Here is a 26,904-nt window from a genome sequence, read left to right as displayed (position 1 = left end):
CTGTTTGGAAATTTAGTATCCATTTGAATGTCAGAGGGGTGCAAAATGACATAAAATTTCAATCATGATTTGGTTTCGACATTATGAACAATTATAGTCAGATAAGCTTCCGAACCATCCATACAAAGCTATTACCGAATCTCGATAATTCAAAAGTAGAGGTTAGGTTCCACTGATTAAGGCTATTTTGGTCAAATTAATGTCATTTTTTATGCAAAAAGTCCAGAGGAACTTTCATATTAGCATTATGTGGCTTGAGAAATCCTCATGCAATATTACCATGTAAGATGGTCTGAAAGATCCTTGTGTTATTAGAATACCTGCTATAAATTACTAAAGGATATTTAAGGAATTTTTTTGAGGGATGAAAATGAGGTATCAACACCTATTGCAAAATTATAAAGATTGGAGTTCTATCCAACTGCATCTTAACACAAGGATCAACAATTAATAAGTGGAACAGAACCTTGTAGATGAAGATAGTACCTTTTCCCATGTCAGTAACTGTTAGTTCCACCGTGTAGCCCTCCTGTTAAATTAACGGGGCAAACCATAAAGTGGTAGCAAAAGAAAGATGTACAAGAAGTAAATGTCAGAAATAATCGCTGAAGAACAACCTTAAAGTTGATTTAAATTAATATGCAAAATATAGATACATAATCTCAACGCCAATAATGCATATTCTTAAGTTGTTGTCACATATATAAATATTTGATGAAAACTTTGCAAGCACTGGAAGAGAAAAATTCATGCCCAAGACTGGTTGGTTTGCAAAACATAATTTTTTTTGATAAATAAAATTTATTACCAAAGCATCAAGAAGATGCCAAGAGAAAACAAATAAAACCACCCCTCAAAACAGGGGAACCTAACCAAGTAACTATCAACAAAGTCGGAAAAAACAAACAAATCAGGATCCACCCTACCCAACATCCAACTATACAAAACACCAAAAAATCGAGACTCCAATCGAGCACAGGTTGGGCAATCCCCTGAAAAGTCCGGTGATTCCGCTCCAACCAAATCAACTACATCAAACACAAAGGAGCTAACACCCTAGCTCTCCGCCACCGCTTTCCAACACGACCACCCCCCTAACAATGAAGAACCTCCATGACCCACTTTGGCTGAACCCACACCACTCCAAACACAGAAATAACATGTGCCCACAAGCAAGAAACAACCGAGCAATGAATAAGAAAATGGCCCACTATCTCCGCATCCGCACAACACATGCAACACATATTAACCAAAATATGATGCCGATGAATCAAATTGTCAATAGTTAAAAGCTGCCATCCACAAAAAGAAAGCCACCTTTGAAGGAACACTAGGAACCCACACACAACACCAAGGGAAAGCCTCCCCACGATCATCACACAAAATCGAATAAAATGACGAGACTGAAAAAACACTTTTGGCACTAGGAACCCCCCACACCATAGCATCCTCCCCCACCCGCCCAACCTTTACCCCATATAAAAAGGTCAACAAGTCCACCAATTGCCCAACTGCCCAACCTCCCAATCATGGATAGATAATCAAATTATGTTCAAAATTTTCTAACTGAAAAGAAAAGTAACAACACTTCAATTATATATATATATATATATATATATTTACTATGTAGATTAATATTACATCCACCAACAATCAAGATTAACAAAAACTAGCACTACATCAATATATATATATATATAAACCACTCTTAAGCAAACTCTTATCATTTATATCTTTTTTATTTTTATTTTTATAGATGATCTATTAAGTATTTAAATCTAAGTGAAAAGTAATAAACATTCAACATCCATCAAAAGCATTAAAGAAGAGGTGAAAAAAAACTAGTTCATGTGTCACCCGGCATGTCCCTTGAAAACAAATTAATTTAAAAAAGGGACACCTGTTCCCGTGTCCGACACCGTTACGGCACCTGTTTTGAAATGTCAGTGCTTCATGGATGATAAATGTATATATAGATGAGTATTATTACGCATCCTCGTAGTTATGTCCTAATTTGTAGTGTCAGCGTGTCCATGACATGTCACGTTTGTGTCCCTAGTCCCCATATATGCTGAAGAATCCATACTTGATTCCAGGTTGAAGAGGACAGTTTCTACAAAATGATATACCAGCCTAGCAGTTAAATGAATCCATCACATTGTCTCTTTGAAATGCTGAATTTTCTAAAATCAACAAACAAAATTGTGAGAACGATTTGTAAATCAACATGCTAACGAAACATAAGAAGCATCATCAACCAATTTATCAATATGTTGACAATGGTGTCAAAATGTCTTTCATCATAATACATCATCATAATCTTTTTAATTTAATGTTCAAAATATGTACGTCTATCACTTGCCTTTAACCCAATTTACATATGATTTCCAGTTCATTGGATCAGTTGCAATCACCTTACAGTATTGTCAAAATGTCTCTCATTACAATTTGTCAATCATGCTTGATATATCTTCCATTACCCTACCATATTCTTATCATTATGCCATGTTTGCAATCCAAATATCATTTCAAGTTCACATGATAAGGTATATACCCCTTTTGTTAAGATGAAGAATGGTAGATGTCTGTACAGAAGGGGTATTGACATTTGCATAAAACACTAAATCCCTGGAATCTATAGAAATACATCCTTTTGGGTAGGACAATTTAGCTTTCAGCACAGAAAGAGTAGACAATCCATCATATGGTACAATTTATGACATCACTAGTGCATCATGGACAGGCAACTCACAACTTGAGCAGTGATGTAAAGGACAATGACCATAATTACAGATCAAAAAGGAAGCGGGGGAGATGCACAACCCTCATTCATTCAAGCACATCATTGGAAAAAAGTGAATAATATATAGATGGAAGGCACAAAAGAATGAGTTCCTTGCTTACCACTGAATCAACTCTAAAGAAAAATATTTCATTCCATTTCACCAATTCAAGTCCAGAAGATGCAATGTGATCAGAACTGGTGCCACAAGTGCGTGCACTTTGTTGGTTTATAAGTGATCCTCCAGGAAGGCTTTGGTCTAGACTAAGACGGACTGCTACAGAATATTGATGCGATGACAACCCTTCAGTTCTATGAAACTGTAAAAACGCAGAAGTAGTTGAGAAAATACAAAAGATAATTCTCATATGAAAAAGGTATGGAAATGGATTAGGTATGGTCATCCATACCAGTAGCAGCAAAAAATACAAATTCTATGCTTGCAATCATAAAATAAAATATCCGCGATATTCACAATATACCCGTGAATGGATCCTTGTTTCAAGACCTAGATACATTTGTATAATCTCAAAATTTATAATTTATTTAAAATTTCTCCAATTTCTCGGAAACAATTGATAGCTTGTGGTATATCCCTATACTGTCTCTTTAAATGATAATTAACTCCTTCCCTGTAATGAAGCAGTAGAATTGTTTCAAGCAGAGTCCTCAAAAACAAAATTGTCTTATTTATTCTCAAAATATGCAATCATCAATGGTTGTAATATTCCTATTGCACCGTAACTCAACTCAACAAAGCCTAATTTCTTGGTGTTGTTGGCACAAACCATTTTCACCAAATCACTCTGGTCAGCACCATATCAACTAGCATGTAGTAGCCACCACATGTCAACCTTTCACTCTCGTAGCACCCCTGACTAAATCAACATTATCATGTTTTAGTAATTATTCATTGTTGTAGAAAAGGAACAAAGTTTCGTTTCGGTGTGTCATTTTGATTAGCATGGAATATTTCTGAAATGTTTCGGAAGCAACATAAATAATTTGAAAATACTTAGAAATGCTTGGAAAGATAAATTGAAATATATATAAATGTATAAAAACCTAATAATTAATTAACTAAACATATTGCAATTTGTATAGTCATTGACATAAAGGAACGAGTGTAAAATTAAAATAAAATAAAATAAATGTTGTTAGGGGAAAAAAAAATAGTCAAGTATTGTCAAATAACTTAATTTTATTAAATACAATTGTAAACAATTATACAAGTGTGTAAGATCCCAATGAAATAACGGCTAAAAAATCTTCTTACAGCAGCAATAATGTTCTTTAAAAACATTTATGAAAAATTTAAATACATGTCAACCCAAAGTAACACTAACACTTCTATGGAGAAAGCATGTCACGTGCAACACCTATGTCGTCGGACACCGACACTCTTCAGACACTCCTAAATGCGTGTCTGACACTTTTTCAACTAGTCTTAATTAACCAATCCACTTTCTGAACAGTTGCCACTGAAGATTAAATAAGACTCTCTTCCACATTTGAACAACACAGACTTAGTTATCATCAACGAATATGGACCTTTATCTACTGTGAACAAGTTTGCTGTGCCAGCTAAAAATTTATTTTTCGGATCATGCTTTGTGTAAAACCTGCATTTGCAATATTAGCTTCTAGAAAATCAGTACAACAGTATCTTGAAAAATCATTTCAACCACCACCAAACACTAGAATATCTTCCTTGCCAAATGAATGATTAACCATTGTCTGCTCAAAGTACCTATTTAAGAAGAATCAAATAAAATAGCACTTGAGCTGCAGTCCTATTTGATGCACTCCCATGACACATACATGAGGTCACAAAAAGGCCAAAATTGATGCAGCCACAAGGACACTGTTATGTGTTTTGTTTATTATGTTATGTTTAGATGCCTGATAGGCTAGAGGGTAATATTGTACTTTGAACCACTAACATAAAAATAATAATAAAAAATAAAACTTCTGTATATATTCTTCATCTTCATTCTCTCCTTTTCTCATCCTTAATTAATTTAACTGACACAAAATTATTTACCAAGCCATACAACAAAAAATTTCCCCCCACGAAGGCAGGAAATCACAGAATTCACTGGCATCATATCCAAAACTAAAAAAACAAGTAAAACAAAACCAAGAAACACACCTCAGCTTCCGCTATTATGATGGTCACCATTGTTCTAAGTTTCTTGCAAAGATGTCCTTTTAAATGCGACTCTAGCATATTTTTCAAAACTGGAACTTTAATAGGCTTCATATCTCCAGATGGCATCTTTATTATGTTCTGAAGTCCCCTGACTTCAGTAGCTCTAATAAAAATGTCCTGACCAAGTTTGTTTTGTGGAATTATATAATAATCTCTCCTGTGACGAACATCAATGAAAGGTCCTCCACCATACGTTGGAGAATTTACATCCTGTTTGAATAACCAATAAAAACAAACTATTGTTAGCAGATCAAGGCAAGTTAAAGCGGGTATCAAATCAGTATACTAAAATACAGATTTGTAAGAGGTAGCAGATTTACTTTTTCCCTATAGGATTCATCCACATGACTAAGATTGTTCCAGCTTGCATAAGCTTGAAAAAGCATATTAGCGTTAGACACTGAAACATTCAAGTTCAGATCCCTTGTACAGGTAAGACGTAACTGAGAAGCAGCACCTGGGGCATTATGGTCATATTGGTACCTACGCATGACAATATACAATGCATCAAATGGAAGAAATAAATGATACAAATTTGAAATGTATGAAACTTTACAGAGAATGACAACAAAGTACATGAAAAGAGCAAAAGATAATCATTAATGAAGGAGAGCTGTGACCGACAAAAATGCACTACATGGTAAAGGGGTGGAGAAAAGAACATAGACCATAGACAATAGAAGATCTATGAATCTGTTAGTGTGAAAGAGCTGGTAACTTCAATGAGAGATTAAAGGAGTTTACAGTCGACTACTATTATTCAAAAAATAAATAAATCATTTTAACTGCTTAATTTTCTCAACCCAAGGTGGATGAACTTCGGTTTATTAGTTTCCACAGGAAGTCCCTTGCAAACATTTTCATTTTCTGAATCAACATTATCCATGTTAGCCTAAAGGCCAAAAATGAGAAAATACTAATTAAAGGTGCAAACCGTATTGTCACACCTTAGCAACTGAACCGAACCGAACCGAAAAGTCATAGCTCAGTTCGATTATAATTAGCAATTTTACATGATTTATTATCATTTTCTTTTCTTGTTTAAATGACTATTGAGGGTATTTAAATCAATGTAATTTGGTACGTATTTAATATAAATAGTTAGAGGAGCTAACCCTAAGGTTTAAGCTCTCACATTCTTCTAATCTTCCTCTTCTTCACCTAACATGGTGTCAAAACAGGCTTTGCCTGGAATCATGATAACATTACTTTTCTTGATTTTTTATTTTCTTCTCTTCATTCTCCTAAATAAAATATATTAAAACAACAGAATAGTCAGTGCAACCTTTTTCATCATTAGTTATCATTGCGATCGTCACGACCTTCATCATCATCGTGACCTCCCTTGACCTTGCAACCTCCATCAACACTGCTGAAACAACCAGACCTGAGACTCTTGATCTCGATGAACAACCAGATATTCAAATCCAACCCAGTTCACACTCAAAACCAGTTCAAACCAGTTCAGATCCAACCCAGTTCGATCCAGTTCAGATTCTGTTCAGATTGCTTTTTTAATCCATACTAAGTCTCCACAATGGTGCCTTCTCAGTTTCTCTTACTTGTTAATAGAAACTCAACATTATGCTAAGAATTGGTCAGGGTTACTGTGGTTACTGAATATTGTAAGTTGTGGAAGTTCGTTATTGTATTTGTGTGTAGAATGTTGTTAATCCTTATTTGTTATGGATTCCTCCACATTTTCTTCTACTCATCTGCAACTTACCACTTGAAGTTGAATGAGATTAATTATTTACATTGGTCCAAGGCTGTAAAGGTTTCTTTAACAGGTCAGGGAAGACATCGCCATCTTATAGAGTCTACCCCATCAGTCTACCGCGTCGGATGAGCAAAAGAAGCAGGAATGGGACCAAGAGGATGCTGCACTTGTTACTCTGTTATAAAATTATATGGAACACAAGATTGATGATATGAGTACCCATCTCAATACCTGTAAGGAAATTTAAAAGTATGTCCACATGTTATATTCTAGTAACCTTACTGTATGTGTGAATTGTCTGTTGATTACGTCCAGTAGCTGCAAATTGACAAATCAGTTACAGATTATTTTGCCGCACTCCATCGGATTCATAGAGTTAAATGTGGTTCTCCCAATTACTAATGATATCTGAAAAATGCAACAACGGAGGATTTGAGTCGGTTTAATTTCAGATTTTAGTCATTGTTGAGATTTTGCCCCTCGCCGAAGTATATTTTAGAGCCCTATGTGCTACTTGTCAAGACAGTAGTTTTAGAGTCTTATGTGCTACTTGTCAAGACTGTTCTCTAAGTTTTGCAACTTGTACTCTAGATCACTACGCCCTAGTTATGCAACAATCTTCACGTGGCAAGGGTAGTCAGTATAGTGGCTACGGTGGTAGTTCTAAGGGTAATCAGTATAGTGGCTACAGTGGTGGCAAAGGTGGTTCTAGCCATCAAGGTGGTGGTAACTCTTGTTATAGTCAGGAGGCCATGGTAGAGGTTCTCATGTTGAGGAGAAGACAATGGTTGTCACCGAAGAAGAGTATTCTAAGTTTATTCAGTATCAAGCATTTTTGTAGGCATCCCTTTCAGTTGCATCTTTAGATTGGAAAGGTATTTCAACTGCTTATTTTGTGTCTTCCACTTTCCCATGTCAATGGGTTATTGATCCTAGAGCCACAGATTATATATCAGGTATATCTCACATTTTTTTCTCATCTTTACCTCGTGTCATCTTAGCAGATGGTTCTCACACTTCTATTCAGGGAATAGGAGCAGTGCGACCTCCTTTTTCCCTTTCTTTGTCTTTTCTTCTTTATATTCCCTGCTTTCCATTTAATTTGATTTTTGTGAGCCAACTTAGCAAAAATCTTAACTGTTCTTGTTAGTGCAAGAATTTTATTCTAGCTTGATTTGTCAATCCCTTAGATAAAACCTATTTAATTTGTAATTATCTATCTGAGTTGTAAATAATATTAGAAGTCCAAGTTGAGTCATGATAGGAATTAGAGTATGATTTGTGTTAAGCTAGATGAAAGGTAGTTTTGTCTTTATGTACTTATTTGATTAGTATAAATACATATTGCTATGGAGGGAAAACCTAATCTTAGGTTTTGTGCTCTTCCGAATAATAATTCTCTCTTTTATTTTTCTCTTCTCCTCTCACTCTTAAACTTGTTCATGTAATTTTAACTTGGTATCAGAGCTGTGAAGTGGTAATCTTCTGTTCTTCCTTTTTCTTGTTCATTCTTCTTCTTTTTTTATTTGATAATGTAAAAAATAAAAAAATAAAAATAAAAATAAAAATCCAGGATGCTCGACTAGGGCTCAGGACTTCCCAAAAAAAAATTCAAATTTTTTCTAATGTTTGTTGCCTATTTTTCGAATTTTTCTCTATTTTTGGAAAAAAATCGACCCTATTTTTTGATCTGCTTGTTCTGTGAGGTTATTGCTCGATTCGTGGCTTGGGTCCTAATCCCTAGGGGCCGACTAGACCCTCTCTAGCCTTCCTTGGCTTCGGTTGTTGCTTCGGGTTTGTTTTTTGGTCTCCAAGTCCAGTTACGAGTGTTTTTTCTACCCTCTACCACACTATTTTGCTTTTTCTGGGCTGTTTTGGTCTCGTGGGACTGGTTTTGTGGTTTGTTGGGGTTGGTCCACCTTCCTCTCTATTTTTTTGGTATAGTTGTGTTCTTAGTCCATGGTTGATGATAACAAGAACCCTGTAACCAGTGAAGCAAAAGGGTTAGGTCCTATTGTACCTCTGGGTGATAACTCTTCTCTTCATCTGACTTCTGTCAAGTTAGATGGCACCAACTATCTAGTTTGGTCACGTTCCTTTCAGTTGGTCATTACTGCTCGTGGTATATTGGGTAACATAACTGGAGTTACTAAGGTTCCTAGCGCGGATGGACCAGTACATGACAAATGGTATAAGGAGAATGCACTTGTTATGACTTCGTTAATCAATTCCATCCACCCCACCATTAGCCAGCCCTTTGTGTTGATGGATACTGCTCATCAGATTTGGACTGCCACCTCTCAGATGTATTCTCAACGAGGTAATGATGCCCAAGCATATGAACTACGGAAAAAGATTCGGGGGTTTGATTAGAAGGATAGGTCTCTTGCTGAGTTGAGCAATTTGCGGCAAGAACTTGATTATTATCAGAACTTCCAAGCTATCTGTTTTCAAGATGCCGTTACCTTCAGCGAATGGTGTCCAAGGAGCAGGTCTATGACTTCCTTGCTGGTCTCAATTTGGAATTTAATTAGATTCGTGTTCAGGTTCTCGGTCACCAGTTGTTTCCTACTGTATGGAGGCCTATGCTTATGTTCTACAAGAAGAAAGCCAGCGAAGTGCTATAGTTCATCGGCCTCTTCAAGACCGGTCTGCTCTAGTTATTTCTTATATTCCCAAGGACATGAAATTTGGTCGGTCTCCATCTAGGGGTAAAGGGCCTTTTAGTGCTGGTGATCAAATTATCTGTTATTATTGTGGGAAAGAACGGCATGATCGAGAACACTGCTAGAAGTTACATGATCGACCTAACCACAGGAAAGATAGTGGCCATGGTGGTACTAGTGGCCGCGATGGGACTGTTCGCTCTCATGCACACCTGTCAGAATCCTCTACTAGTACTTTGGGCGATCCTGCAGTTTTTTCCCAAGATGAGTTACATACTCTTCAATGTCTAATGGCTAGGCTTGATTCTGCTTCTGCTCCTACACCTACTTCTGATCCTCTTTCCTCCCACTTTGCTTCCACAGTTACTACTACACATGCCTTGAGTGTTGTCTCTTCATTCCCTTAGATTATTGATTCTGCTGCTACTGTGACAATATATGTGTATATTCTATATTTGGCATGATTGTGATTGTACATATTATAGGCAGGATTGTGTATAGGCTTTGGTTCTCTCTCTAGTCTCTGGTCTCTAGTTTCTACTCTCTATTTTCTGATTTTAGTCCGCCAGTATTTGACCCCTCTGTCTCAACTTTGAGTTATTATGGTTTGACCCCCAGATTTATTAGGTTTTATCTGTTTGCCCCATCAGTTCCCTTCTCTTTTATTTCTGATTCATTACAATGTCGGAAGATAAAATTCAAGCTATTAAGTGCAATCTTACAGGTGACAACTATGCTTATTGGTCTAGTGTTATGAGAAATTTTCTTCTCGGCCGAAAAAAATAGGGATATGTTTCTGGTTCTGTTCCTCACCCATTGGATCCCAAACAAGACGAATATCTAATTGCCTGTGACTCTTGGGATTGTGATAATGCTCAAGTTTTGACCTGGTTCCACAACTCTGTGGATGACCGTATCAGGATGATGTTCTCTAAATATAGCACTGCCAAAGAGGTGTGGGATTACTTAAAAAGTGTTTATCAACAGTCCAACTTTGATAAACGGTATGAGTTGGAAACAGCTATTCACAGAGCTTGTCAACGGGATCTGTCTATTTAAGATTTCTATATTGAAATAACAGGTCTCTGAGATCAGTTGGCTCTTATGGAACCTTTCAGCCTCAACATTCTAGATGCTTATATTGAGTTTCGAGAGCAAGGTCGTTTAGTGCAGTTCTTAACGGCTCTCTCCCCTCAGTATGAGGCTATTCGTGGTGGCATCTTTCACTGGTCTCCTCTTCCCTCTGTGGATGCTATTGTTCGTGGGCTTTTCTCCGAGGAAACTTGTCTCAAAACGGCCAGTTAGACTTCGTCTCCATCCGTCTTCCTTGCTCCTGCTCAACCTCCACTATTATTGACCCCATCAGTTTAGGCCATTGCCAAACCAAAAAAAAGGGCCCTAGTATCAGATGAGTGTTCTTTCTGTCATCAGAAGGGTCATTGGAAGTACAACTGTCCCAAGAAGGGACATTCATCTTCTCAGCAGTCTCAGTCCCGAGCTCCTACTCAGAGTTCTTTACGGCCTCTCGTTGTTTATACCGCATCTAATCCGGCTCCAAGTCCTGATTTGGCTTCCTTGAGTACTCAGCTTGCTCAACTTCAGCAGATATTGTCCACCTCTCAGCAGATATTATCCACCTCTCAGTCATCTTCATCTGCCTTTGCTCTCACCTCTCTTCATTCAAGTTTGCTGGGGTCCTCTTCAGGTATTCCTTCTTCTATCTAGCTTTTTGATTCTGATGCCTTTCATCATATGACTCCTTACCTTTCCTTACTTCAAAATTGTATCCCCCCTCATTTTCCTATTACTATTAATACTGCTAATGGCTCTGGTATGTCTATCTTATCTATTGGGTCTGTTTTACCCTCAGCCACGTTTGCTGTTACTATTCCCTCTGTCCTTTACATTCCTCAACTGTCTATCAGCTTGCTTTCTATCAATCAACCTGATACTTCTGGTTTTGATGTTATATTTTCATCTTCTGTTTGTTGTGTGTAGGATTGGGTGTCCAAGAAATAGACTGGGATAAGCCGTAAAGTTGGAGATCTCTATGTGGTGGAAAGCCTGCATCTTCCTCTATCTACCTCTCCTCGTTGCACTTTCATCTTTTCAGTTAGATTCTCAGTTGAGTCGGTTTTATTTATGGCATTCTAGCCTCGGTCATTTGTCTGTTGACCGCTTACGTCTTTAGTTCAATCAAGATTGTTGGGTAAAGTTTCTCCGAGCCAAATTAATGAATGTCAAGGGTGTAAACTTGCTAAAATGACAACTTTACCTTTCAATAAAAGTTCCTCTATTTCGGTTTCTCCTTTTTCTCTTGTCCATACTGATGTCTAGGAACCCTCTCCTATTTTCACTAAAAGGGGTTCTGTATACTGTGTCCGTTATTGAAGATTGTACCCGATATACCTAGATTTATCTTATGGCTCATAAATCTGATTTTTACTCGATCTACTGTACCTTTCAATCTATGATCACTACACAATTTGGGGCTACAATTAAAATGCTACGGTCTGACTTAGGTGGGGAATACTTAAAAATTGAATTCTGTGAGTATTTGGCCAATTTAGGTACCCTTCATCAAACTTCCTGTACTGATATACCTGCCCAAAATGGTTGTGCTGGGCGTAAATACCGGCATCTCCATGAGACAACTCGATTTCTCCTCTCTGCCTCTGTACCGGCACCATTCTAGCGTGATGCCGTTCTTACTGCTGCTTTTCTACTCAACCGCATGCTGACTCCTCCCCTCTTTGGACGATCTCCCTATGAGACTCTGTATTCCTAACCTCCTAATTATTCCCTCCTACGTATTTTTGGGTCTACTTGTTTTGTCCTTCTTTCCCGCAAAGATAGGACCAAACTTAGTGCCCGGTCTATCCTGTGTCTTTTTAGGTTACAGTCTTATTAAAAAAGGCTACCACTGTTACGACACTGTCTCTCATCGCCTTTATGTCTCTCGCCATGTTGCCTTTCTCGAACGTCTGTCTTACTTTCAGCTTTCCTCTCTCATTGCTCCAGTTTCAAAAGCGGATTTGGTTCACATTGACCCATTTCCTTCTAAGGTCCCATCTGATGAGTACATCTCCACTGTTTCTCCTGAACTTGTTCCATCTTCTTCTCCTACTTCTCCTCCAGCTTCTTCTCTTTCTCCGTTGCTAGTCTATTCCCGTCGCAAGGCTCCCCTTCCACCAGTTGTCTCTGCTCCAATTGCTACCTCTTCTGCTTCTGAAGACTCTGATCCTGCAACACATCGATATCCTACTCGAGAGCATCATCCTCCAAACTGGTTGTGTTGGTCTAATATATGTTTTTCTGCTTCCTATTGTACTTTTTTTTTGTCTGCTATTCATTCTTTTTCAGAACCTCAGTCTTACAAGGAGACCCGTCAGGATCCCAATTGGGTTTGAGCTATGGAGGATAAGTTGTCTGCTTTACACAAAACTCGTACTTAGAAGTTGGTTCCTTTATCTGTTAGTAAGAATTTGGTTGGTTACAAATGGGTCTACAAAATCAAGACTCTTTCTGATGATTCTCTTGAGCGTTACAAGACTCGCCTGGTTGCCAAAGGTTTTTCTCAAGAGTATGTTATTGATTATAAGGAGACCTTTGCCCCCGTCGCTAAGATGACTACTGTCCGTACTTTAATATATGTCGCTACTATTTGCCATTAGCCTATTTTTTAGATGGATGTTAAGAATGCTTTTTTTAATGGTCATCTCACTGAGGAGGTTTACATGCATCCTCCCCCTGGCCTTCACTATTCCTCTGGACAGGTTTGTCGTCTTCGGCGTGCTCTATATGATCTCAAGCAATCTCTTCGTGCTTGGTATGATCGTTTTCAGACTACTGGTACTGCGCTTGGGTTTCGTCTTTCTGCTTCCGACTCTACTTTGTTTCTGCGCTATACTTCGGCTGGTCTTGTTGCTCTCTTACTATATATAGATGATATGATCATCACTGGCTCTGACTCTTCTGCTATCTTTGATGTCAAGCGGCATCTCTTCCTCACCTTCGAAATGAAGGATCTGGGTCCCTTGCGGTATTTTAGGTTGCTTCTTTCCCAAAGGGCTATTTTCTGTCTCAAGCTAAGTATACTAATGAGGTCATTCACTATGCTGGTCTTACTGATACTAAGGTTTCTGAGACACCTATAAAGCTTAATGTAAAGCTCAACTCTACTGATGGTGTCTCTTTGGATGATCCTACTTTATATCGCGAGCTTGTGGATTGTTTAGTTTATCTGACTGTCACACGCCCTAATCTTGCTTATGCGGTTCATGTGATTAGTCAGCTTGTTTCTGCACCTCGCTCTGCCCATTGGGCTGCTTTGGTTCGCATTCTTCGCTATCTCAAGGGTACCATCTTTCAGGGCTTACTATTGTCCTCTACGTCTTCTTTGGACTTGGTAGCCTATGTCGATTCTGATTGGGCTGATAATATTACTGATCGCAAATCTACATCTGGTTTTAGTACGTTTCTTGGTGACTCCTTGATCTCTTAGAAAAGCAAGAAACAATTCGTTCTTGCTCGCTCTACTACCGAAACTGAGTATCGTGTTATGGCTCATACCACTGCTAAGATTGTTTGACTTCGCTGTCTCCTGTCTGATTTAGGTGTTCCTTAATCTTCTCCGACCTCTCTCTATTGTGACAATAATAGTGCTATTCAGATTGCCCACAATATTGTCTTCCATGAACGGGCGAAACACATTGAGATTGATTGTCACTTTGTCCGACAACATCTGCAGTCTGACTCTATTTTGCTTCATTTTGTCTCTTCGGTTTTGCAACTAGTGGACTTCTTAGCAAACTCTTAGTGTTTTCTGCTAAAGCACCTTGAGTTTGAGCGGGGGAGTGAAAATATATGTGTATATTCTATATTTGGCATGATTGTGATGGTACATATTATAGGCGTGATTGTGTATAGGCGTGATTGTATTTTCCTTTTTTTTGGTTTTAGCATTAGGGCTATATAATCTAGGGTCTTCTTGTAATCAATTACACAATTTCAAAATATAGAATACAGTAGTCTTACACCGATCATATGATAGGTTTGTCCACCATTTTCCACTCCTACTCTCTTTGTACTGGCAAGGATAAAGTAAGAGTGGCTAATGGGTCTTTATCCTTTGTGTCTGGGCCCTATTCTATTCATTGTTTTCCCTCTATTTCTCTACTTTGTTCTTCATGTTCCCAAATTTTCTACTACTTTACTATCTATCAGTCATATTACCAATTCCTTAAATTATTTTGTAACCTTTTTCCAATCTCATTGTGTTTTTCAAGAATTGGGTACGGGGAGAACGATTGGCAGTGGTAGAGAGCACATAGGTGACTGTATTTTCTGGAAGATGGATCTTCTTGTTGGCATATTATAATCACCGAAAGTCTCTTAGTATTTTATTAGCCGAAAGGCACTAGGGTCTGTAATCATTGTTATGCCCTCAGGGATCATCTTGTAATTGTCTTGTTTGTAAACCCTAATCTTCATTTATAAATAAGGGATGATATCTCATCATACCCTAAGCTGATTATTCAAGCTTCATGGTATCAGAGCCTAACCTATAGGGTTTCGGCTCACCCTCGTTGGTAGACCTTCTCACCAACAACACTCTAGGGTTCGAAGCTTACCTGGGTGGATCTTCCTCAGCCGTCGTCCTCCGTCGATCTTCCTCAGTCGATCTCCTCAGCCTTCTTCCTCAGTCGATCTCCTCATCCCCTCAGCTCGTCTTCCTCAGCCGTCTTCCTCGTCGACCTCCTCTGTCGATCGTCACTCGGCCGACAGCACCGCAGCTCGGCGACCTCCTCCAGCCATTTCGTCGATCCTCTTCTTCGTCGTCCTCAGCCTCTGATCTCACTGTGGTATATAAATATATATATACCTATATATCCTGATATATATATATATATAAATAGAGCCGGATATATATATAGTGATATATAAAGACATGTATAAATAAATCAACTTAGAATAAAAAAAAAAAATAAAAAAAATAAAAAAAAAAATAAATAAATAAAATAAAATGAAATAAAAAAAATATATATATATATTCCAAAAAAAAAAAAAAAAAAATCATTTCTTAATTTTTTTTGTTATGTCTTTATAGTGGTCATTGTGCCTGTTATCTCACTACCACCTTCCGGGTTTGTAATTTCTACTAGTTTGTTGTGGGTTTGGTAGTATTGTATCCATGACAGATTCCACTAGTGTGTCCTCTTCGTCTCAAACACCAAAGAGTGAGAGTCTCATTCTACCTACTACCATGACTGAGAATCCAAACCCTAGTCTGAAAATCACCACCTCTCTATTTAATGGTCAGAACTACCTAGCATGGTCTCAAAGTTTGACTTTGTTTTTGAAAAGCAGAGGAAAGATGGGGTATGTTGATGGCAGGATACAGGCACCTAGTACCACTGACTCAGGTTATGACCAATGGGAGATTACCAACTCTTTGATTATGAGTTGGCTTATCCATTCGATGGTTCCAGAACTTGGTGAGGGCTACTTGTCTATGGAGACTGCCCAGGACATTTGGGAGGCTGTGGCTGTTACCTATTCCCGCAAAGGAAATTTTTCACAGGCATTTGAGTTGCGTCGCTCTATTGAGAGCACACTTCAGGGGGAGCAGACTGTTCTTCAGTACTTCACTTTCCTCACCAACGGCTGGAAACGCCTTGACCACCTGGAAGACTATAAGCCCGTTTGCCTTACTGATTCTGTCGGGTACAAGAAGTTCATTGCTCGGGAACGGGTCTCTAAATTTTTGGCCGGCCTAAATATGGAGTATGATCCAGTTAGGGGTCGAGTTCTGAGTATGGACACCCTTCCTTCACTACAGGAGGCATTTGCCTATGTACAAAATGAGGAGAGTCGTCGGTCAGCTATGATGTCCCCTGTCTCTACTGACCGTTCCGCATTACTGTCTACTCCTCGAGATGGCTTCAGCCTACCTCCTCAGTCTGCTGCTAAGGAGTCTGTATTCTGTGATTATTGCAAGAAGCCGCGACATACTCGTGAGACATGTTGGAAGCTTCATGGGACTCCATCTGGGGGTTGAGGTGATCGGTCAGGTTCTCGAGGAGGTCGGTCAGGCCACTCTCGAGGACGTGGTTCCTATTCCCGGGCTCATCAGTCTAGTGCCGTTGATACCCTTGATTCTAATTCTACTTCTGTTACCCAAGCTTCTGATACTGAGCTAGAGGATGCTTTGCGCCAATTGTTGGACCGCCGATCTTCTACTGCTCTCAGTACCGCTTCCTCGTCCTTTGCCCGCTCAGGTAACTTAGCATCTGTTCCTTGTGCTTTCCTGTGTCATACATCTTTGCCTTGGATTATTGATTCTGGTGCCTCAGATCATATGTCTGGCTCCTCTGATCTTTTCTCTGCCTATAAGCCCTCTTCAGGTCAGGACAAAGTTAGGATTGCCGATGGAACTGTTTCTTCCATTTCTGGAAAAGGTTTAGTCCAAGTCACTCCTACCATGCATCTATCTTCTGTTCTCCATGTTCCCAAGTTTTCTGTTAATCTGTTATCCTTAAGTCGTCTTACCCAGGATTTGAATTGTTGTGTGACGTTTTTTCCTGATCATTGTCTTTTTCAGGACCTTGTCACGGGGAGGACGATTGGCAGTGGTAGTGCAGAAAATGGTCTCTACTTCCTAGATCAACCGGACAAACTTGCTTATTCTTCCACCACGTCTTCTACTACCCCCGCTGATGTATGGTTGTGGCATCGGCGTCTTAGGCATCCCTCATTTCATTTACTTAAGCATTTATTTCCTTCTAGTTTCGCAAATCATCATGTGTCTGACTTTCTTTGTGAGTCTTGTCAACTTGGAAAACAACATAGAGCTTCTTTTGCTCCCAGTTTGAATAAAAGCTTAGTTCCTTTTTCATTAATACATTATGATGTTTGGGGTCCCTCTCGTGTTCTGTCTGTGAAAGGTCATCGCTGGTTTGTTACATTTATTGATGATTTTTCTGGTGCTACTTGGGTGTATCTCATGAAAGATAAGAGTGAAGTTTTCTCTGTGTTTCGCACTTTTCATACGATGATTTGTACTCAGTTTGGGGCCACTATCAAAATATTTCGTTCTGATAATGGCGGGGAATACATAGATTCTGGGTTAGGACAATATTTCTCTACTCATGGCATTATCCATCAGACCTCTTGCACCAATACCCCTCAACAAAATGGGGTGGCCGAACGCAAGAATCGGCATCTTCTTGACATGGCTCGGTGCATGTGTTTTTTTATGAACGTGCCTCAACCCTATTGGGGCGACGCTGTTTTCACCGCTGCCCATCTTATTAATCGTCTCCCTACCCAGGTCTTGGACAAACAGGCTCCGCTTCACGTCCTCCTCGGTTCTCAGTCCTTGTTTTCTATTCCTCCCAAAATATTTGGTTGTGTCTGTTTTGTCCATAATCACTCTCCCTCTCGTGGTAAGTTGGACCCTCGCTCCCTCAAGTGTGTTTTCCTTGGTTATTCTCCTACTCAAAAGGGGTATAAATGTTACCATCCTTCTTCTCGTAAGTGGTTTGTGTCCATGGATGTCACTTTCTTTGAGTCCCAGTCCTATTTCTTGTCCTCTCCGGTGTCACCGTCCTCATTTCCGGGGGAGCCTTGGTGTGAAGTGAGTCCTGTGTCTCCTATGGTAGAAGTGAGTCCTGTGCCTCCTATGGTAGAACCAGTTGTTCTTGCACCCCCCTCTTCTACTGGAACTATAGAACCCACTGTCACCAAGAATAAGGATGGGCATGTTTATGTCCGGGACATCGACAGAAAACAAGTTAACTGGATACAAGGGACCGTTTCTGCTACTCCACTGCCATCTCCTGCTTCTGATGAGAGTCTAGGTAACTTTGAATCTCATGAGTCCATTGATCTTGATGTTCCTATTGCCAAAAGGAAGGGTGTGAGATCTTGTACTCAACATCCTATCTCACAGTTTGTATCATACTCTCATTTGTCATCCTCATATAGGGCGTTTGTGTCCAATATTTCCTCTGTTAGCATTCCTAACCATTTTCAGGATGCTCTTGCTATCTCTGAGTGGAAACTAGCCATGATTGAGGAAATGAAAGCACTTAGGAAGAATGGCACTTAGGATTTGACTGAGTTACCTATGGGCAAACAACCTGTGGGCTGTAAATGGGTATATACTGTGAAACACAAAGCAGATGGGTCTATTGAGCGTTACAAGGCAAGACTTGTGGCAAAAGGGTTTACTCAGACATATGGCATTGATTATCAGGAGACCTTCGCACCCGTGGCTAAAATGAATTCAGTCAGAGTACTTCTCTCTCTAGCAGCTAATCTAGATTGGCCGCTTTATCAGTTTGATGTCAAGAATGCTTTTCTCCATGGTGACCTCGAAGAAGAAGTATATATGGACATTCCTCCGGGTTTTGAGGATCATCAAACAGCAGGGAAAGTATGCAAACTTCGGAAGTCATTATATGGTCTCAAACAGTCTCCAAGGGCTTGGTTTGAAAGATTCACTCAGGCGATGTTTAAATATGGTTTCAAACAAAGTCAGGCAGATCACACATTGTTTGTGAAACATTCCTCATGCGGTAAGACTACAGCACTTATTGTTTATGTAGATGACATAGTTCTTACAGGCAATGATAGTGGGGAAATACCTCTGTTGAAGAAATACTTAGCCAAAGAGTTTGAAATCAAAGACTTGGGAAGCTTGAAGTATTTTCTGGGAATTGAAGTTGCTCGCTCTAAGGATGGGATATTTATCTCACAGAGAAAATATGTGCTTGACCTGTTGAAGGAAACTGGGATGCTTGGCTGCAAGGCATGTGCCACCCCACTGGAACCCAATCAAAAATTGGGAGATGATGAAGGAGGAGAAGTTGTGGATAGGGGGAGCTATCAACGATTAGTGGGTAAGCTCATTTACCTATCTCACTCCCGTCCTGATATTGCTGTTGCTGTCAGTGTAGTTAGTCAGTTTATGCATGCTCCTCATCAGATTCATTTTGAGGCTGTCATGAGAATCTTGAGGTATTTGAAGTCTGCTCCTGGTAAGGGTCTGTATTTTTCAAAGTATGATCATCTTCGTGTAGAAGCCTATACAGATGCTGACTGGGCTGGGTCAATAACTGATAGGAGATCAACTTCAGGGTATTGCACATTTGTCGGCGGCAACCTAGTTACTTGGAGGAGTAAGAAACAAAATGTGGTTGCCAGGTCAAGTGCAGAAGCTGAGTTTAGAGCTATGGCACAAGGTGTGTGTGAACTTTTATGGATCAAATTATTGTTGAGTGATCTAGGTATTGCTCAGACGGACTCCATGCGGTTATATTGTGATAATAAGGCCGCCATCAACATTGCTCACAATCCAGTTCAACATGACAGGACAAAACATGTTGAGATTGATCGCCACTTCATTAAGGAGAAACTCACTAGTGGTACCATTTGTACTCCTTTTGTTCAGTCTGGTGAACAACTTGCTGACATTCTCACCAAGGGAATTGGAAATGAACCGTTTCATGATATATTAGGCAAGCTGGGCATGAGAGATATCTTCGCACCAGCTTGAGGGGGAGTGTTGGCATATTATAATCACCGAAAGTCTCTTAGTATTTTATTAGCCGAAAGGCACTAGGGTCTGTAATCATTGTTATGCCCTCAGGGATCATCTTGTAATTGTCTTGTTTGTAAACCCTAATCTTCATTTATAAATAAGGGATGATATCTCATCATACCCTAAGCTGATTATTCAAGCTTCACTTCTGTCACTAGCGAAGCTCTTCAGACAACCAATACTTCATCTCATTCTCTATTATATCAGTGGCATTGGCATTTAGGCCATCCTTCCATTTTAATTTTGAATAAACTTTTTCCTAGTTTAGTGAAGGATTGTGATAGGAATAATTTTCATTGTGATGTTTGTGAGTTTGCAAAATATCATAAAAGAAGTTTGTTTCCATTGATGGTTATTCATTCTGATGTATGGAATCCCTCTCGTGTTATGTTAGTGTCTGGTTATCGCTGGTTTGTCACTGTTATTAACTGTTATTCTTGTGTTACTTGGGTTTACTTGCTTCGCACCAAAAGTGAGGTCTTTTCTTGCTTTCAAACATTTCATAAGATGGTACATACTCAGTTTGACACCGAAATTAAAGTCCTTCGGAGTGATAATGGTACTGAGTACATTGACGGTGAATTTCGAGCATATTTTGAGGCTCATGGTATTCTTTATCAAACCAATTGTCTTGGCACTCCTGAACAGAACGGTGTTGCTGAATGCAAAAACTGTCATCTTCTTGAAGTTGCTCGTGCCCCTTATGTTCACGATGCGGTTTCCTAAACCATTCTGAGTTGATACTGTTATCACCGCCGCCTATCTCATTAACCATATGCCTTAGTGTCCTCCAGTTTTAGCAAACCCTTACCCCTCACATGTTCCCTCCCCCCCTCCTCCTTCCCTTCCTCCTAAGGAGTTTGGTTATGTTTGCTTTGTTCACATTTCTTGTTCTACTTGGAGCAAACTGGACCCCAAGGCTCTTCAGTGTGTCTTCATTAGTTATTCCTCCACCCAGAAAGGCTACAAGTGCTATGGTCCTCGCTCTCGCAAAACTTATGTTACCATTAATGTCACTTTTTGTGAGTCTGAGCCATTCTTCAGGGACCAATCTCTTCAAGGGGAGGTTTCTTCAATGGAAGAGATTGTTTCTTCTGATCCATTATTTTCTACTATTTGTTGTGAGAGGGAGGAGGCGCCGTATTGTGAGAAGGATATGATTAAGTGTAATCAAGGGGAATCTAGTAAGTTGGATAGTCCGATTGTGTTCAGAAAAAGTCTAGTAGGTTAGATAGACCAAATCTTCAGACTGACTCTCGGCGACAAAGAGAACAATCGAACTATGTGTTGCTATGCTAATCATCACCTCCGACTCCAGTTCCTAATTCCTTTATGGAATCCTCAGGTAACGAGTCTTTGGTTCTCCTACTATTCCTGTTGATGATTCAAATCTTCCTATTGATATTAGAAAAGTTGTTAGAACTTGTACTCAACATCCTATTTCTAAATTTGTGTCATGATTCCTTATCTTCATATTGGGGCTGTTTCGCCTTTGTCTTCTGTCTCTATTCTTCAAAATTGGAAGGAAGCACTCATTGATCCTAAGTGGAAAGAAGCTATGGCAAAGGAGATGAGAACTCTGAGTAAGAATGGCACTTAGGAGTTAGTTTCTCTACCATCGGGTAAAAGACTCGTGGGTTACAAATGGGTGTATACAATTAAGCAAAAGGCCGATGGGACTATTGAGAGATATAAGGCGAGATTGGCTGCTAAAAGGCTCACAAAGGCCTATGGCATTAATTATCAAGAAACCTTTGCTCCGGTGGCTAAAATGAATTCTATTCGTGTTCTTTCCTGTGCCGCAAATCTGGGTTGGCCATTATAGCTGCCTGATGTAAAGAATGTTTTTCTCCATGTTGATCTAGAAAAGTGTATATGGATGTTCCTCCAGATTTCTCTTCTTCAGTCACTGAAGGGAAGGTTTATCAGTTAAAGAAGGCTTTGTGTGGATTGAAACAGTCTCTTAGAGCCTGGTTTGATAGGTTTCTTTAAGGCGATGCTCAGATTTGGGTACAAGCAAAGCCATGCTGATCACACTATGTTCATCAAAAAGTGTGGAGATAAAATTGTTATTCTTATTGTCTATGTGGATGACATAGTGGTGAATAGTAACGATGTAGAGGAGATGTTCCAAATCAAGGCTCGACTTTCTAAGGAGCTTGAAATCAAAGATCTTGGTTCTTTGCAGTATTTTCTTGGAGTTGAGATTGCTAGATCAAATATTGGCATCTTTATTTCTCAAAGGAAAGACATCTAGGATCTACTTGAGAAAATATGTATGTTAGGATGTAGACCAATAGATTCTCCTATTGAGGCCAATCACAAACTTATCAGTAGTGATGGAGATTGTGCAAATAAAGGAAGATATCGAAGACTTGTAAGGAGATTAATATATCTTTCTCAGACTAGGCCAGATATTGCATATGCAGCTGGTGTTGTAAGTCAATTCATGCATGATCCTCAAACAGGGCATTTGGATGTTGTCGATCAGATCCTTAGATATCTCAAATCAACACTCAAAAAAAGAATCTTGTTCTCCAATCATAGTCATTTGAAAATAGAGGCATTCACTGATGCAGATTAGATTGGTGCAGTTGATGATAGGTAGTCTACTTTAGGTTGTTGTACTTTTGTAGGTGATAATCTGGTGACTTGACGGAGTAAAAAGCAAGTTGTTGTAGCCAGATCAAGTGCAGAAGCGGAGTGCCAGGCAATGGCGAATGGCATCTGTGAGCTCATGTGACTTCAAGTGTTATTGGCTGACTTAGGATTGTTAAATGGTGGACCAATGTGGTTGTATTGTGATAATAGGGTTGCTATAAGCATTGCTTATAATCCTGTCTAGCATGATAAGACCAAGCATATTGAGATTGACAGACATTTTATTAAGGAGAAAATAAGTAGTGGTGTGATTTGTATGTCTTTTGTGCAATACAAAGATTAGTTAGCCGATGCTTTTATTAAAGGGTTAGGTAGTAAGGTTTATCATCCCATTGTGTGCAAGTTGAGCATGAGAGATATCTATGCACCAACTTGAAGGGGAGTGTTAAGTTAGATGAAGGGTAGTTTTGTCTTTATGTACTTATTTGATTAGTATAAATGCATTTTGTTATAAAGGGAAAACCTAATCTTAGGTTTTGTGTCTCTTCCTGATAATAATTCTCTCTCTTCTATTTTTCTTTTCCCTTCTCTCACTCTTAAACTTGTTCTTGTAATTTTAACTATTTGAGATCAATTTGGAGTGAAAACAAGCCAAATAATAGTATAGGACATGGTCAGTATACTGGAAAAAGAAGCACACTTGAGTGTGGTTGATGCGCACTCAATCGAGGTCTTGCGAGCTCAACCGGGAGTCACCAATTTTGAGAGATGTAAGCTTGTTTATTCGATTAGAATTGATTGTAAGTTGTATTTTGTTCTTCGCAATAGTGGTTTGTTTCGTGGGACAAGGTCCCATGCTTTTTATCACAAGGGTTTTCCACATTAAAATTGTGAATTTTTGTGTGTTTGATTTATTCTTTATGCTTGCGACGTAAAATGTGTGATTAAACAAATCAATCAAATAACAGCAAAGCAAATCCATCTCATACAGTTAATATTCTTTCTAAGTTCTACTATTATTTTTTCCTGATTTGGCTGTCATTCAAGGCTTTTGGTGTTGAGGAAGAAGATTAGAGAAGGATACGAGTCAGCCGGTCTCTATTACTTGGACACAAGGTTTCGAAAAGCGGTTGTGGTCACCGTAATGGTTATGGTGGCGCAGTCGCACTTGCAGTTATAGTTGTGGTTGAGGGGTGTAAAGGCCGTAGTGTAACGGTTGCGGTAACCGAAACCGTGAATTTTTTTATTTTTTACACAATTTGAAAAAACTTACTAATATGCATTTTATTTTCCAAAATCATTATTGAGGTTTAAAATAGAATTTGATCAATTTTTATTAGTTTTTAAGTATGATCTAATATATTTCATATTTTTAAATCACTATAAAAGAATCGTTCAAAAAAAATCACTATAAAAGGAACTTTTTACATTTTATTTCAATAGTTAATGATTTTAAAAATAATTGATCTTAAATATTTACAAAATTATTTTTTACTAATACCTGAAATAGCTAAATAAAAAATAATTACAATTATTAAATGAACTGATTATAAAAATAAAAATTGTGCCATAAACAAAAACAAAAAAAAAATTGAGCTATTGATTTTTATTTTTTATTTTTTATTTTTTTTGAAAGACATTTTTTAGACAACACTTTACAACTAACTAAATAAAATTATTTATAATTAAATATTAAATGAAATGATTATAAAAATAAAAATTGTGCCATAAACAAAAATTATTTTTTAGCTACTGATTTTATATATTTTTTTAAAAGACATTTTTAGGCAACACATTATGGTAACAAAATAAAAAATATTTACAATAAAATATTAAATGAAATAATTATAAGAATAAATACAACCACTATTTATATATTTTTTATTTTACATGGTAATGTCATAAAATAAAAATTTTAAAAAAATTATAAAGAAAAAAATTCATACAACATTTTTTCTTTGGGCTTGAATCCCTTTGAGTATTCGTTCATTTTTTTGTAAAGTTTTGTTTTTGTTTGTCTTTTAGAAAAGAAGCTATTCAGAATATTGTAAAAGTGTGTAACGGGCTATTACGGCTGTTACAATATCACTACGGCCATTAAACATGCGAATTTCCATCACACCGCAAAAGTGCGTGTAACAGATAGCACCTACCAAAGTTTTTAAAGGCGTATACGAAACGCGACTTGAGGCGAGGCATACGGAAAACGTACAGATGCGTTCTTTTTTGGGCAAGACACCAACTATGCATACATATCAAACGTAGAGGCGTAAGCATCTGTCACGCTTTATGCGATTTTCACTCTTTCGACAGCGAGGCACAAGCCTTTGAGGAGTTCGATTTCAAAAATCAAAAAAGGGAAATGATAGTATTTGGTGGAAACTTGCTATATATGACTTCGATAGAAATAAAAATTGCTCAAGAAGAAGATATAAATACCTTGTAAGTCAATATTCTTCAAATCAGAGTCCCAACAAGTTCGAATCAGTCTTCTAATCTTCTCCAACGAACTAGGGTTTTCCAAGTACGAAGTCTCTCTCTCTTTCGCTCGAGTTAAGTCGAGTCTCTCTCTCTCGTTCTGTTTTCTGCATCATCTCTCTCTACCTCTCTCGTTCTGTCTGCATCGTCTCTCTCTCTTTGTTCTCGTTGCTTCTCTTTGTTTCACCACTTCGACTGAGATGTATATATGTTTTTTTGTTTTTGATCAAGGACTGATGTATATATCTATATCTCTATTTTTGTGCACACAGATATCTCTGTTGTACTTGTCTAATATATCATTATTATAACTGAGCTTCTTCCTCTTTAATTTATTATTAGTCTAATATATTATTATTATAACTGAGCTTCTTCTTCTTTAATTTACTATTATTATTATTTTTTTGATGGACTTTAATTTATTATTATTATTGTTAATATTCTAATCTTTTTTTTGTTATCCCATCCCACCAAACCAGTATGTTTTTGGTTTTTATTTTTTTTATTTGTTTATTTTTATATAGTAACAGTGCTACTATTGATAAGTTTGTTGGGATAACAAAAAAAAAATATGGCTGAACCCAAAAGCCAAAGAAAAGATTTTGTCTGAAAGTATGTAAAAGAAGTTGATGGGGAAAAGTATTTTAGATGTAAATTTTGTGATCAAACTTGTAGTGGTATTGCTAGTCGATTTAAAAATCATCTGGCCGGTACGTATAAAGGCATTAAACCGTGTTCAAAAGTTCCTGAAGACGTAAAGTTGGAATGCCAACAAGCATTAAAAAATTTCTTTGAGCAAAAAAGTGTCCGCAATGAAATGCTTTATGAAATTGGAATGGGTGCTGGAGCAAAGGGCGATAGTGGTACTTCTCAATCTATTGAAGGTGATACTTGTAGTATGACAACCACCAAAACCGAGGGGTCCAATGGATAAATTTGCTAGTTCTCAAGCATGACAATCTACACTGAACTCCAAATGGAAACAAGAAGAAAGAAAAGATGTGTGTCAAAAGATTAGGCGTTTTATATATTGTAAAGCTCTTCCATTTAATTTAGTGAATGATCCATATTGGGTAGTTGCAGCTGATGGAATTCCAAATTATAGACCTGGGTTCAAACCCCCTTTTATGCATGAATTGAGGACTTGGATTCTTAAAGCAGAAGTAGAAGATATAAATGTCATGATGGAGGAACATAAGAAAGCATGGAAATAATATGGATGCTCAATTATGTCTGATGGCTAGACAGACGGGAAAAGTAGAGTTCTTATTAATTTTCTTGTGAATAGCCCTGCTAGAACTTGGTTTTTAAAATCAATTGATGCATCTGATACTATAAAAAACGGGAAGTTGATGTTTAACTATCTTGATAGTGTCGTAGATGAAATTGGGGAAGATAATGTTGTTCAGGTTATTACTAATAATGCTTCAAACTATGTCAATGCCTGGTCAAGACTTATAGAGAAGAGAAAGAAGTTGTATTGGACTCCATGTGCTACGCATTGTATTGATTTAATGTTGAAGGACTTGTCTCTCGTTAGCTAGGCAAGTGGTCAAGTTTATATATGAACATTGTTGGGTTCTTTCAATGATGAGATCATTTACAAAGAACAGTGAACTACTCCGTCCAGCAGTAACACGGTTTGCCACTGGTTATCTTACTCTCCAAAGTCTTTACAAACAAAAACAACCACTCCAAGCTATGTTTTCTTTAGAAAAGTGGGCTTCCAGTAGTTGGACAAAAACAACCACTCCAAGCTATCTCTGCTGCCATCGCCCATGTTTTTGCTCTTTTCCCCGCCGTCACCTTCGGCGCCTTCATCGGCGGCCACATCACCTT

The 26,904-nt window shown here is 38.2% G+C and overlaps 1 protein-coding gene across 6 annotated transcripts in view; it reads right to left on the bottom strand.

Moving 5' to 3' along the window:
• LOC114279888 (pleckstrin homology (PH) domain-containing protein) overlaps positions 1 to 26,904 on the bottom strand; it is a 151,017-nt gene that overhangs the window by 22,808 nt on the left and 101,305 nt on the right. For 5 of the 6 annotated variants that reach the window (XM_028222172.2, XM_082903825.1, XM_082903823.1 and 2 more), the window contains exons 41-44: positions 5,315 to 5,477; positions 4,935 to 5,204; positions 2,905 to 3,102; positions 487 to 529 (exon numbers count right to left, since the gene is read on the bottom strand). In XM_028222172.2, the coding sequence (XP_028077973.2) occupies positions 487 to 529; positions 2,905 to 3,102; positions 4,935 to 5,204; positions 5,315 to 5,477 (674 nt within the window). The remainder of the gene's footprint in view (positions 1 to 486; positions 530 to 2,904; positions 3,103 to 4,934; positions 5,205 to 5,314; positions 5,478 to 26,904) is intronic. The other variant, XM_082903826.1, reaches the window with a different exon arrangement.

This window comes from Camellia sinensis, chromosome 13 (assembly GCF_055761805.1).
Source record: "Camellia sinensis isolate YWXY chromosome 13, ASM5576180v1, whole genome shotgun sequence".
NCBI classification, from domain to species: Eukaryota; Viridiplantae; Streptophyta; class Magnoliopsida; order Ericales; family Theaceae; genus Camellia; species Camellia sinensis.
This window is presented reverse-complemented; position numbering and strand designations above follow the sequence as displayed.